Here is a 14542-nt window from a genome sequence, read left to right on the forward strand (position 1 = left end):
GTGGAGTGGGGGGACACACACCATAATTTGTGGCTTTTCCTTAAACCCAGTAATTCCTGCCATCTCACTGATAAACACCAGTTTAGCTCAATCTGAAATACTCAGCTGCAACAATAGATACAAAAAAAGGCCAATTTCATTTCCCAAAAGCTTTCTGCTCAGCTGCTGAGCTTCAGATTCACAGACAGTATTTCCTTTAAGGTGCAGAAACACCTTTCATTTACATTTCAGCCACTCCCTGGGGACTCACACCTAACCAGGGAACATCAGAGGACTCTGTCTGATCTGCTTCTGTAACTGTGACCTGCAAAACTTCAGCAAGTTACAGCTCATTGAGAGAGGGAAATTTCACACCAGAATTTTTACTGCACAGAAAGAGAAATGAACTCGACAGGTGTGAATGTGCACAGTGTGCAAGCTACAAATGCCCCCCTGAAAGCAAACAAACAATCTGCTAATCTACACATTGGACCCCATGGCCGACACTCTAAGCCACCAAAGGGCTCTTTTTGCTGCCTGAGAGTGGAGTGGGTCTACTGTAAATGACAACAGAGCACAGGAGAAGTTTGGTGGAAATCAGGAACAACCAGAACTGATGAGCGTCACGCTACCTGATGAGCGACTCCAGAATAGCTGGGGTGGGGCCCTTCTGAAACTCCAGCTCTTTGTAGTGCAGGGCCTTAGCATAGGCACGGCATTTAGCAGCTCTTTCCCCCAACAGGACAATGCCATTATCATCTCTTAACGGCAACGGACCCTGGAGAGGAACGGGTCAGAATCAGAAATCGAGTGGGTGTACAGGGAGGACAGCATGTAAGGATAATCACCCCCCATCAAGCAACGAGGGGCTCTCTTTTACCTTGTCACTGTGCTCCATGAATTCTGCCAAGTTCAGCAGGGTCTGAGTCACCTCTGCAATATCCTGAGAAGTGAGGGCCAACTCAATGCTTCGGATCAGCTCATCCTGTTGGTCTTCATTCAGCTCAGACCAGCAGGAAACGAAGGCAGCATTGAAGAGATCTCTGAGGATGGAGGGAAAACAGGATTAGAGGAAGGGATTAACCATTCACTGTAAAACCAACTTCTGTTCTTCTGCTGTGGGCTGAGCTCCTGTGTTCAGCTCAGGGCCACCGCTGAGTTATGCGGAAGCCAACACGACAACAAAACTGAGTTCCTGGCCACTTGTGGTCACTGAAGATGTCCTGGATTTTTTTAAAATAAGAGATTTTAACCCTCCCAAATTCTACACACAGATAACTGCACTATGCCTCTTTCGATTCCCTTTGAATTTTGACAGATATGGAATTCTTCACTGCCTTTCCTAAGCCATTGTGTAGTACTGCCATGCCCTAAACATCTACTCTGTTCCACCCCAGATGTAATGACATTCCAGTAGTACCCTCAGTGATTTCCGTACTGCATATAGGTTGAGTGATCTTTCTGTAATGCACTTTAAGAACCATCTGGGTGAGAGATACTGTACAAATATAAGGTCATTTGGCGACAGGATTTCAGTCTAACTAGTACTCAGAACACAGGACTGGGCTGCAGGAGCTCCTGAGTTCTAATCTCAGCCCTGACAGTTTCTCTCCATGGCCTTGACAAGTCACATCTGCCTCAGTCTCCCTTCCCAAGAGGGAGGTAGGATGCTCATATGTGCTCCTGGGATATATTTGAGACAATTATTATTATTAGTGGACCAGAATATTTTAAGTAATTTTACTTTTGTCTTTAGATGGGGAGTGATAGTGAGGGTGGAGTCCTTTCTAGTCCAGTGGATTGACCGTCAGGCCGTGGCCCGACAAGAGGTTTTACAAACCCTTTGCACTATCCTCAGACAGAGTTCTACATAAAATTGGCGCTCCAATATGAGGCTTATCACTTGCTGCCTCAGCATTCTGCCTGCTGCTGAAACTATTTAAGGGATTCTGTAGAGAATCAAAGTATTTATTGGATCATTATGAAGCTTAACAGCTAGAAGAATCTTGCTGAGGTACTAGAAATCAGAATCCAGACTCACAAGAGAGCAGATGATTAAAGCCCTACAAATGCAACCTCAGCCTTCTCTTCTGTAGTTGATTTTAAGTTCGAGGTTACGTGGGGACACACTACAAGAACATATTAAACCTCAACTAAAAGACTAAAATGCATCACTGGGGAGGCTCTTGCTTTCATAGTCTTAGTACCCTTCTCTCAATGAGCTGCTTTATTCATTTTTAATGCAGAGAAAATAGGATATGAAATGAATATAAATAATGCTCTCTTGAAATTCCTGATATTGTCTATATTAAATATTACCTTACATTTACACAGTGCCTTTCAGCACAAAGGTTTCCGACCTGCTTTACGAACCACATGTAGAAAAATCATTGGAGTCATCGCTGGGGGTGAAGGACAGTAGCCGGCAGACAGCTCCTATGCAGCCTGCTGCACAACAGTGCAGGGGAGGGAGTTTTTTGGCCAAGGGGATGGATCCTGATCTTTGAAAAAGCACGACAGGATGTTTGATACACAGAATCTCTGCTTTGAAGATCTAACTCAAGAGGCTCACACACAAGCTGCAGAGAACTTAGTTTACGTACCTGACTAGGACAAAGGACTGAACGAATGCAGCCAGGATTAAAACATATGGTTGCAAGGAGTCTTGTTATTCCAAACACTATGCTGAGACCACAGGACTGCAAGAGATCTTAGCGGCTTAAGCACTGGTTTTGAAACACTTTATGTTCCTTCTGTGCAAAGCCCTGCAATTCATTCTGGTATGCACAGGAATGAGAAATTCCTGTGTTTATTTCTTCAGCACAAAATGCCCAACAAGATTAAAATTTAAAAATAAAATCTTTTAAAGCAGTATGATGATGGTGGACTGGAACAGCAGGGAGCATGTCTGTCTTTTCTGCTCTGAATACTGTATCTGGGTTCCAGCCTGAACTAGTGGGGCAGAGAGAATGTCCCTTCGTATTTTTACTGGACATGTGTTGACATCACAAAGTTATCACATGGCCTGCGCTCACTACAGAGTAGAACTGGGGTTTAGCAGGAGTTGTTGCAGAGAGGATTAAGTGCATGGGCAGGACTCTGTGCGCACATGCGGTGGAGGGAAGATGAGGGCACTCTGGGATTGGGGCTAGAATAGCAGGGAAATACTAAAGGACAGAACTGAGATGTATTTGCAGAGCTGTAAAGGACACTTGCACAATATCTGCCCACATAGCAAGCCCCAAACTTTTGCCAATCTATCAGCCTTTCCTTTGTATGCGCGCTACAATTCACTTCTATCAAAAAATCAAAACTAGAAACGAGCGGCTCTCTTGAGACAACAGTAAAGTCAGGTTCCCGCCCACTGAAGTGACAATTATGTGCCACAGGGAAGAGATGAACAAGCAGCTGCTCACGAAAACCAAGTCGCCCTAGACCTACTGGTTACAATGATATTAAATCAGAGCAGTTTATTCTACCCAGAGGAATCTTATCTGAGATGCAAGGTTCTACAAATGATTTTTTACTTTCCTGTTTTTTCAGCTTCACTTTCATTTGCCTTCTATTATTCTGGAAAGAGCAGTAGACAGAATCATCTTGAAAATTCTCCCACTCAACACTGCACCTCGAGGAGCTGCCAATCAGTAATGCCAACCGTTTTATTCCCTGCCCAAGCAATAGGTAACTTTATGTAAAATTCCACACTTTTATGTGAGTTTCCATTTCCTTACCATTTTTTTTTTTGGCGTGTGCCTGCTGCTGCAAGCACATTAAGGAGCGGCAGGAAATACAGAATGACTGTACCTGGCCATAGGATTATAGGCTTGAGCCAAGGCCCAGCAAGAGCGCAGGGATGGCGACGAGGAATCTTTCAGTAACTCCAAGCTCAATCGCCGCAGCCATTCCAACCAGTCATCTTTGGAGACTCTTCTTGCTGCTCCCCAGGCCTGAAACAGAAAGCAAGACAGCTCAGCTACTGAGTGCAGTGCCAATACGTGAGCCCAAAGTAGAGGATAAGAGGCTTCAGCAAGAGAGGTTTCTACTTCATAGCTCTACATCTCATCTGGTACGATCTATTCTTTTATTCCCTGCTGGAGTTCTCCTTCCACAGGGCCATTTGCAACAATCCAGCCTCATTTCTAAGCAACCCACCCAAAGCATGTTCCCATCAAGCACCAGAAATGTTTAACAAGCAAGACCTGCAGCCCTTCTCTCTCCTTTGCAAAACACACCCAATGTCACACGTCAATGTTAAGCACCAGCTTTGAAATACCTAATAGCGTACGTCTAGAATTAGAACTGCAGGGTCAACTCAGCCCCCCATCCTGCTGAGGAGAGGGAGTGCCACACATACACCCCTCTGAATCTAGCCTATGGTCAAACAGTGCTCACATGACCAATCAGAACTGTGCTATTGCCCTCCTAAGAGCAGATGGAGAACATCCAGAGGCCAGCCTAAGTGCTCCAATGCCTCCTGTTGTGAAGAGGGGCCAAGGATAAGCACCGCAATTAGTGGAACGGTAGCCATGAACTTGTCTTAAGTAGAACCCAGTTCCTTCATTGCACTTACCACTTAAAGCAAAGGGCTACATATCAAAGTCGTTACTGTCATTCTGGGTCAATACTTTTCCTGCTGTCTCCCTCTGAGCCAAGTAACTATTTGTCTGTGGTCTAAATAGTCTCACACGTACCAATACCTAGAGATGCATCCACGCACAGAACTGTAAAGCACCACAGGGAGTTCATCTGAACATTAACTCTCTAACATGGAACAGAGGGCACTTTACACAGCTGCTTTAACAATGGGCTATTCTGAGGGACAGTGAGGGTAGAAAAAACATTCCAATGGAGCTGAAGCAGTTAAATCCAGAAGTAAGTGATAGACCATTCCAAGGTTCACTCCTCAGAATCAATGAGTCTTGCGAACATGTTCAGACATGGGGAAAGAGCCTTTCAGTGTTACTACAAGGCCCCTTTCAATCCAGCATCTGAACTGCTCACAAGACATCCTCTAAAACCAAGAGAACCTCAAAGTTGCTTAGAATTCTAAAGGAAGCCCCCTGACACCAGACAAGTCTGCTCTTGGGGCTGACAGCTGGCAATGGAAGAGAGCCCTGAAATGTTCAGATGCTCCAGACATAACTCTTCGATCAAGGCACCAATAGCCCCCCGCATTCTGTAGCAAGCTACTGCAGGAAATCCGTAACTCACCTTCTGCAGGTTGATGGTGCTGACGTGTAATTTCTTCATAGGTCCTGTTTCCACAGGGCCACTGGTCAGCATCTCTCCCTGGTTGCTTCTCAGCATTCGGTGCTGATAAATCAGGGGATCCTCCTCTTCGTCAGCAAGGGTGTAGCCCTGCAATCAATGGCTCAGAGTGAAGGCCAGGTGTGCCACTATTAAGACTTCCTTTAATGTCCCTATCTCTCCCCTCCCACTTTCTGCTCAAGGCTACCTGTCTGGGTGAAAGGAAATGCAAGTAGTTTTCAACTGTTAAGCTCAATTTGGGGCATGGGGATGATCTTTCACAACAACATATTACATCTTTGGCATCTCTGAGCTCAGGTCATCCCATTCCCATCAGCACTAGCTGCCAAGAAACCTTGGCTCCCAACACTGGAGGATGGAGAAGCTAAACTCAGTCATACCACTGTGGAATAATACGTCACAAATCAGTGTCCAGTTGTCTCAGTGAGAGCTGCAGAAAGACATTATGCTAGTGACCAGGAGAGGACATAACAATGGAATTATGTTGGGAAATATGGGGCAGTTCCTGACTTATGAACTATGGGACCTGCTGCAGTACACTGGGCTTGAGCAGGGGAATCCTTCCTTGGCCCTAGGGTGGAAATGGTGAAGAAGATACATGAGAGAGAAGGAAAGACACAAACTACTATTATAGATTCCTCCTAGACAGTTTAGAGACTTTTCTATGGGGAGCCCAAGTTTTACAAGGCAAATAAGTTTTCCAGTTTCAGTCTCAAAATACCCAACTATATTACTTCTACTACTCAGAACATGGAAACAGTTACTCTGCATGCAACAGCGAGAAGCCTACCTTAGTCGTCTGCTGCAGTAGCTTCCGTACAGAACCTACCTGAATCCGATTCTACACACCTGGCTGCATTCATACAAGCCAACTCACCTTCACAATCCTGCAGATGAGAACATCATACCGCTGGTGGTTTATTCGATGACGCATCAGGACCTTGTTCACCATTGGGATAAAAATCTGATACTGTATGGGAGAAGGAGTCAAAAGCCAGTTAGCCAGTTTCACCAAGACTAAAATATACCCACCGATTCCATCTTCAATTCACAGACCAGCTAGAAGCAGAATCTGAAAGAGCTTGATCTGAAAAACACATGCTACCAAAAGCCATTTGGGGGGAGGGCAGGGGAGATACTGTAAGGGCAAACCCACTAAAATACACAATTGTAGACTGGAAAGACTGCAAAACTGGGCATTGTCTCTCTAAAATCCAGGCTGACTACATGTTAAACACTCCCATTTTAAAGCCATGAAGGAAATTCCCTCCTCTCTGGGGGCTGTTGCACTTAAGAAGGAAATTACCTTCTTCCCTAGCTGGAAAACCAGAGAGGACAACGTATCCATGGCAGTTGGCCGTAGCTCAGGGCTCAGATCTAGTGTCCGCACAATGGGGTGAATAATCCGTGAAGCATAATCAGTGAAATCCAGCGATTCTGTCAGGCGGTCCACAGTCTCCAGAGCAGCTCTGAAACCAGAGCAGAAAGAGGGGAGGACTCTCTCATTGCTGGGACAGAATAGGAGGAGAAGGTTGATTATAAAGATACAAGCGATTTATGCACATATGTCTCAGCCATTAGCAATAACAGAAATAGACATGGCAGTTTAGTGGGCTTTTGATGACAACAACACTTGCAAGCCTGCTTGAATATGGCAGTGACTAAGACAATGGCAGGTGAAAGCTAGGATTTATTAGTGCAGCTGAGAAACACAGAGCACTAGGGCTGAGGCATTCAAGTAACAAGTACTCTGCGCATCTGATTATCAAACACCTAGAGGGACTAATCAGCAATCTATGCCATGTAGGACCACAGCAGCCTCTGAGGGAACATAGATAAATGGAAGCAGAGTGGAGAAGAGAGTACAGAGTTGGCAGATACTTACTTGCGAGCCACCAGTGGGACGTCTGGGGCATCAAACAGCTTTACAATGGGAGGTAGTAACAAATGCAGGTAGTCATCCAAGTTAGCTCCAAACAGCTGGATCGCATTTAACAGCTGGAGGGAAAGATGATCCAATGCCACCCAGCTTAATAAAGTCATGAAACAGCTATGTTTTAAAGTAACCCTATCTCCATTTGGAAGCTGCTCTGGCAGAGTGCATTCACCTGAGCACTGACTGAACCACTTTATCCTGTGCTATTATGGCAGTAGGGCTATTCCACCCCTCTTGCTTCAGTGTAGCCAGACGTGGGCCCATGGGACTAGGCTCCTGGACAGGCAGTACCCAATATATCACCTCGTAGGCTGAATCACTCACCTTGACAGAGACGTTGCGTCCTGGGCTACTGTCATGCATGAAGACCCGTAACATGTGAGGAATAAGCTGAGGCAGATAGAGCTTGAACTCGCCCCCAAGAGCCACCACAATTTGCTCAATAAGTAGGATAATTGTGCTCTGTATAGAATTGTTCATGACCCAGAAGTCCTGGAGGAGAAAGATAAAAAAAAAGGTTCTCTATAGCTGAGCTGCATGCAGTACTGGACCAGGAGACAGCATAAGGCTAACACTAGGGAGAACCTTCTCCTCCATTAGGCAATCCCCTGACTTAAGCAATTTAAGAAAAAACAAAACACCCAAGCCACCTATTTAACACTGCATATTACACCAGCTTTAGGGCAATAGACGAATCATTGGTTACAATCACAATGCTTCAGCTTCCATCCCACGCTGTTCAGCAGTAGTTAGCAAAGCCCAGGTTCAATTCTAACAAAGAGAGAATGGCACATACCCTCAGCTGGAGTAACAGTTCTGAGACTGGATTAGAAGAAGAAACTATTATTGTAATATTAAGTGATATTTTATCAATCAATATTTTTCTCCCATTATTAATAATTTCCCTGCCTTCCACAGCTGCAGAGGTTTGTTAATCTCTCCGGATCTCTCTTTCTGGATTGGGCACGTATTGTGACTGTGATATTCCCTCAAGAATGACCCCACCTGCTCAATAAAAGAAAGCGTAATTAACCACCTTCCACTATTTCCAGGATACTGGGGTTCAGACTAAGGGTTGTACTCACTCTCATAAGGGTGACAATTTCATCCATATAGGGTCGAATATGGCTCCTCACAAAAGACACCAACATTCCTAGCTGCTGGAACAGGAACTGAAAGGAAGAGAGAGGTAAGTGCTCAATGCTGCTATCCAAATTCCTGCGCAATTCAGGGCAAATCTGATTTCAAAGACTAATCGCAAGCGCCTTTAAAAACTAAACAACATGCACAGCTGTAAATGCTGGAAGTCTGGGGCCAAATTCTCTCTCAGCCTCAACCCAGAGTTGGTATTTTTATCCACTGCTGTGAGTATTTAGAACTTTGGATATGTATGCACCAAAAGGGATTCTACACATGCAAATTGATTAGGTATTTAAACAACAGACTCGCAAGCCTGAACCCAGAGTTTGAAATACCACATCGCTTTACAAATCCAGCCCTGGAGGCTGCTTGTGAAAATGTAGCCCCGATCTCTTGCAGCTGGCCAAACTCACCCAGATTTTAAGATACTTTGTTCTATATTCTTTCCCTCTCCCCACCAAGGCATATTGGTGGACTATTACAGGGACAGACTGCAGTACTTGCCAGGTTAACGGTTCATTAGAAAGATGGCTAATTGTACCCTGGGAGTAGTGTGACTTAGACCATTTGCTGTGTTGGGTTCATGATTCACTTTGATCAAGCAAAACAAAATCATGTGCAACTATCCACTGTAATGATTTTACGTTTGTGTTTGGTGTGAAATAATATAACAATTTGGGTGAGCACCCCTGGTCCACAAATGCTTATTTAAAACCAAAACAAACACCATTTGTATCATTTTCTATTAAATTTAACAGTTTTCATGCAAAACTTGTGGTGTAGATTGTAATTGGTGTTCATAGCAAATACAGGCCAATGTGTTCCAATTTACAAGTGGAGCTCAGAAAGAATAGATTATGGGGTTTCATGAAAATCAGGTAAATGGACAAGGGATAAAAAGCAGCCTCTTTGGCTAGGGCAACATATACATGTTTACTGAAAAATAACTCAGTTCTTGTGGAGTTGCAAGAGGAGGTTTACATACAGTGCAGGGAACTGCCTGGTTTGCGCTTTGTACCCACCTCAGCTCTTCTCCCCAGTACACTTTCACCATCTTCTTTTACCTGAAAATTTTTAAAGAGAGTGTGCAAAATTGCAGAGCTTTCAAGCAAGTTAGGTCAGTCATGTCTAGGCACCCAGCAAACCCAGAGTGCCAGGGTTTTTCATTCCAATCTGAGCAGTAATTCAGTCTGGTAGAGGATTGCCAGTGGTGACTGTGGTTCTAAAGCAGGAATGGGGGTAATTCTGTTGCTCCCATCCCACATGTAAAACACAATTCCAGTAACTCATGCGAATTCCCTATTACATACACTCTTGAGGAAGAGGTTCTGCTACAACCAGCCATCTTAGGCCAGATGCAGCTGAGGCCCATTCTTCTGATGCAATTTTACATTTAAGTGAAAACTGCTAGTTAAATGAGAAAGAAGTGAGGTGCTGTGGAATCATTGTCCACTCAGCTGTGAATGCCAGCTGACTGCAGCAAGTCAAATTTCCTGCACAGGAGGATGAAAGCAGACTGCTTTGCTAGACGTTTAAGACTCTACATGTAAAGACACACGGTGCAACAGGGCATAAACTGCAGAGGCCATTGAAAGCTGTGGGACCTGCACAGGATGGCTGAAGGAGGAAGCAGAACTGAGAACTGACTATTTAGGGGGATACTTGGGAGCAACTGTTTCAGTGGAGAGGCAGAAAAATTGGCGCCATTTGATGTTCTGATCAACGCCCAGAGGAGAGAGAAAGCAAAGCTGGTACTTCACTTTCGCAGCATGCTTGGCAGCAGCACCCAGTGCAGGAGCACCCAAAGACAGTTGTATTCGCTTTACAAGGGATTCTTGTTTTGGGGACAGGGAGCAAATTCCTAGCACACTCACCTCTCGGATGGCACCATCGCAAACCCGAATTACATTGAGAAACGTTGGCATGACCTGGGGCAGGAACTGCACACACTTCAGCCCGAGGGATTTGAAAATAAAGGTGATGGCTTGGACTACCATAGTGTGATGGTGGGACAAGGATTGGTCTCGGAAGATTCTCATCAGTGCTACCATGGAGACTGCAGGGTAGAACTCATCCAGAGGGAGGTTTCCCATGTTCACTAACATCTCACTGGTACTGTAATCAGCTGGGGAAAGGGAAGGAAGTGTCACTTACATGTGTACACACAATGCACACCACATCGCACTTCAGACACAGCTGGCTAAGGGGGGGGAAGAGAAGAGGAATTTACATTAACAACATGCTCAGAGGAGATGACCAGTCCATGGGAACTTAAACCAAAGCCCTGAGACCCTGAAAGTTGTATTCCTAAATTTAAAGGACAGAAAAGAACGTGGCTGCACGAATCTCTCAATTTTTGCACAAAATAAATACAAATAGGGGAGTAGCATCTATAAGGCATTGTGCCCCAACCTGCCCACAGCAGGTGCCTCTTTGAGTTCAGAAGCTTTCAAAGTAGGAATGGGTGGAAGAGGGGAGGTATGATCTCTAGAGTATTGGCCCCTATAGAGCCTGGACACTTCTATAAGAACATCCAGGCACAGGGTAACGTTGCTAAACAGTCATAGGGGGACCCAGGCAATGGTACTGCAGCAGTGCTACTGAGGAAGACAGAATAGCATAGCAGCACAGTCTTGGCTCACTGCAGAAGAGATCCCCAGGATTCTCCCATGTCACTAGGATTTATGGGGTTGGGTAGAGGCACAGCTTCAAGATTAACAGACCCCTCTCAGCAAAATGTCTTCTGTCACAAGAGGTTGGGGGAAACAGGTGAAACGTGGAGGGTTTTCTTGCTCCTCTCCCATGTTCTTTGTACAGGAGAGGGGAGTTTGCCCGTAGAAGACTAAAAGCTATCACTAACAGTACAGTTTTAACTCTAGCTACTGGTCATCTTTCTCAGCTGCAGTTCTTCAACACAACAGCAAGAGCTAAGCCGAGGGTGTCTCAACAATAACACGATCTGCCCTTTGATTGCACGTGACACCTGCTGCTCGTCCCTGGTGGCCATCTGGGAGGAAAATTCATAATCTCACTCTGCTTTTGTAAAAATAAATAAATAAATAAAAAATGGAGGGGATAACCCTGCCATTCTGGCCAATGTTCCTCTCTTAGGGACACACTTACTCATGTCCAAAAGTGTGAGAGTGCCAGAGCCTAGCACATCACCTGAGACGTTTGCCTCCATGGCTAGATGCACTGCAGTGACCGACTGACTTTAAGCACTTTTAGGTAGTTGGAGCATGACAGACACAGTCTCTCACATCCCATTTATATAATATTCCGCAATACAAACCTCTCCTGGGAATAAGCTACATCTGATTGATTGCCTCTTCCTCTCTCTTTTTAAAGATGAAATATCCCCTTCCTTCTTTTCCCATCTAATCAGATATTTTAAATGGGGTAATCAGTATGCTAATTTGTAGCTATTGGGTGACATTTTCTCAAGTGCCTCAGTGCCATTTTCAAATGTGGCATTGACATTCAGAGGGATTTAGGCTCCTAAGTCATTTGGGACTTGTCTACACTTGGAAATTTACCAAGATAACTATTCCAGAACATGAGTGTATCCACAAAGAGTTATTTTGGAATAAGTACTCTGGTAAATTTCCAAGTGTAGACAAACCCTAAGGGCCTTTTGAAAATTTACTCAAACTTCTGTATCACCATATATTGCTCTACTACTCCGAGACCACATTCCTTTTGCACTCTCAACCCTGTCTGTTTGTATTAGTGTTTGGAAACCAATTGAAATGGTACTTTTTATTCCATATCTAGACTTCATGTACACTGATGGAAATCCAGCAGACTCCACTGAATTCTTTGGATTTCACAAAAGAAAACCTTGCCAATGGCTGAGTGGACACGTCAGTATAACTATTTCCACTGTAGGTGTTTACAGTAAGTTACGATTAAACGATAAAGTCACTTATAGTGAATTCCACATCTGGAGATGCTCATAATCTGGCTACTTATTTTTGTTCTGTTCTCTTATTTTGCATACAGTGAAATTCATGCACACATACACAATCAGTCTCACAGCTGAACCCAGGGGGCTTTTTACTGCCCTACAGCATGCTATCTTGAAATGCTTAGAAATCTATTTGAATTCAGGGACAGTTTATCACGCTCCATCTGGTATTATATTTTTTTATTGTAACAGTTGAAAGTGCTAATAAAAATTCCTGCCAAAACCAAAATCCTGTGATGCCAGTTTGATGGTTTTATTTAAGCAAACACCTGGCAAACAGCTGCCCGTCTATGTCCCGACACCATCGCCAAGCAATTCAGCATTATTGCTCTCTGGTCAGGAAACGGGTATACAACATGGGTAACTGCAGACAGGGAGTGAGGGACGAGAGCAGAACTTTGTGCTGAAGCAACCACATGAACTTCTACTTACATTAGCACCAAAATTCAATGATAAAAGTAAGGGGGCAAAACTATTGATACCCTCAGTTATATGAGTTTGACATACTCCATGGACTCCTACTTGGGAAGTGTTTTTGTTAGACGGTTTCAGCATTTTACTTTGATAGCAAGTTCCGCAGAGCAGAGGCCTGTGTAATTTGTCTGTCAGACACCACACATTCCTAGGACGCTACAGAAATAATGGCCTAAAGCATGGAACTGTGCAATGGACAGTAAAGCCTATGCTCCTGAAACATAGCTCATTCTAGTGCAAGAATATGTAATGGAACAGGTTAGAAGGCACTCAGAGAGAAAAACTGGGTTTATGTTAGTAATTGTTTAAAAAAATTCTGGTTGATCTTCATTCTCAGAATAAAACCACTGTATTCTGCACTCCCATGGAAGAGGAGAAGAGGCTAGGGCAGGGAAAACTTTCAAAGGACTCAAACAGTTCTCAGGGAGTGGTGCTGTGACCTTGTAGACAAGCAGTACTAAGTAAACCCTGTCAACTAAATGTAACATTTTTAAGGGGACACCATCAGCTTAAACAATTCCTCGCACATTTGCCTGCAATTTATGGACTATTGCTGCAAGTAGCACCCAAGATCATTACAGATAAAAAATTAGAGAAGATATTTCTCTAGTGGTCATTTTATTGTACATTTGACCACATCATGTGTATTCAGATTTCCCCTATGTCGGCAGTCTCCCATTTCCATTAGGCTTTCACACAGCAACAGGGAAGAGAAAGACATTTTATAAAACAGGAAAGTGCAATTGTAAAACGGCAAAATTTGGCAGGGAGACCTGTGAGAGGTGGAGAACATGAAATGACTTTCACCTCTAGTTCTAGTTAACAGGAACCCTCTAATGTCAACAACAGTTAAAAAATGGAACTTGGCATGGAACCCTCAAAGTATTTTCTCTTTTGTGCATTCTAGCGCTAATGCTGTGCGTTTTCCATCCATAGATCTCTACCCATGTCACAAACACAGGTCAGTATCATTAGCTCTTTTTTAACAAATGATGAAACAGGTATTGAGATGTTACTCACCTGAAGTCTCAGAGGCAGAGCTGGGGGAAGAACTCAGGTCTCTTGACACCCTGTCCTATGCCCTAGCTACAGATAATTTTGCCTTTCTGTAGCTTAAGTCATTTCACTTCTGAGGGAAAATCCTGGTTGTGTGTAAAGCCCATGGAGTTTTTGGGAAACACTCTTGGTTAGGCTCCATCTAGCCCACCTCTCAGTACTGACTGAGGAAACAACCCAGATGCTGCATTACATCGTTTTCATCTTTAGTTCCTGTGCTGGAATGTAAAGACCAAGGCCCCTTTAAAACTAAACAGTGCAGGGTGCACATTCTTTCCCCAGTCTCCCTCTGCTTACAAGAATCCTGGCTGGATTTAGACTCCGACAGGCTGACAGCCGAAGCGTCTCGCGACTGGTCAATCATGCCAATATTCACTTTGTGCTTGTAAGGGTCCAAAGCCCCCAACAGTCCCAACACACGGATAGCCTAGCAAGGAGAGGAAAAAAAAAAAATCAAAACAGAGAAGGCATGTCAAGGCGTATCACCCAGGCTAAGGCCAACACATTAAATGAAGCCTGAACTCAGGGCTCTGGGTAGCTGGTGGAGGGAAGGGGAAGAAGATTGCGTGGTGGGGGAGATAGTCCCATCGTATTCCAAATAGAGTGTATTGATTCTCCTTTGGAGTCCTGCCCATTATGCCAAACTATCCTTCAATCAGCCCCGACGACAGATCAGTCGTTCGTTCAGAAGGTTAGCAGGACTGACCTCGCCCTCTCATGCA

The 14542-nt window shown here is 44.3% G+C and overlaps 1 protein-coding gene across 7 annotated transcripts in view; it reads right to left on the bottom strand.

The window, feature by feature from the left end:
- MTOR (mechanistic target of rapamycin kinase) overlaps positions 1–14542 on the bottom strand; it is a 103344-nt gene that overhangs the window by 74075 nt on the left and 14727 nt on the right. For 4 of the 7 annotated variants that reach the window (XM_050931806.1, XM_050931805.1, XM_050931803.1 and 1 more), the window contains 11 exons: positions 14118–14247; positions 10198–10448; positions 8269–8355; positions 7508–7675; positions 7133–7245; positions 6554–6716; positions 6125–6217; positions 5191–5337; positions 3784–3926; positions 860–1022; positions 612–757 (listed from right to left, as the gene is read on the bottom strand). In XM_050931806.1, the coding sequence (XP_050787763.1) occupies positions 612–757; positions 860–1022; positions 3784–3926; positions 5191–5337; positions 6125–6217; positions 6554–6716; positions 7133–7245; positions 7508–7675; positions 8269–8355; positions 10198–10448; positions 14118–14247 (1604 nt within the window). Of the gene's footprint in view, positions 1–611; positions 758–859; positions 1023–3783; positions 3927–5190; positions 5338–6124; positions 6218–6553; positions 6717–7132; positions 7246–7507; positions 7676–8268; positions 8356–9345; positions 9388–10197; positions 10449–14117; positions 14248–14542 lie in introns of all 7 variants that reach the window. The other 3 variants (XM_050931804.1, XM_050931801.1, XM_050931800.1) reach the window with 1 other exon arrangement.

Source organism: Gopherus flavomarginatus, chromosome 21 (genome assembly GCF_025201925.1).
Source record: "Gopherus flavomarginatus isolate rGopFla2 chromosome 21, rGopFla2.mat.asm, whole genome shotgun sequence".
NCBI classification, from domain to species: domain Eukaryota; kingdom Metazoa; phylum Chordata; order Testudines; family Testudinidae; genus Gopherus; species Gopherus flavomarginatus.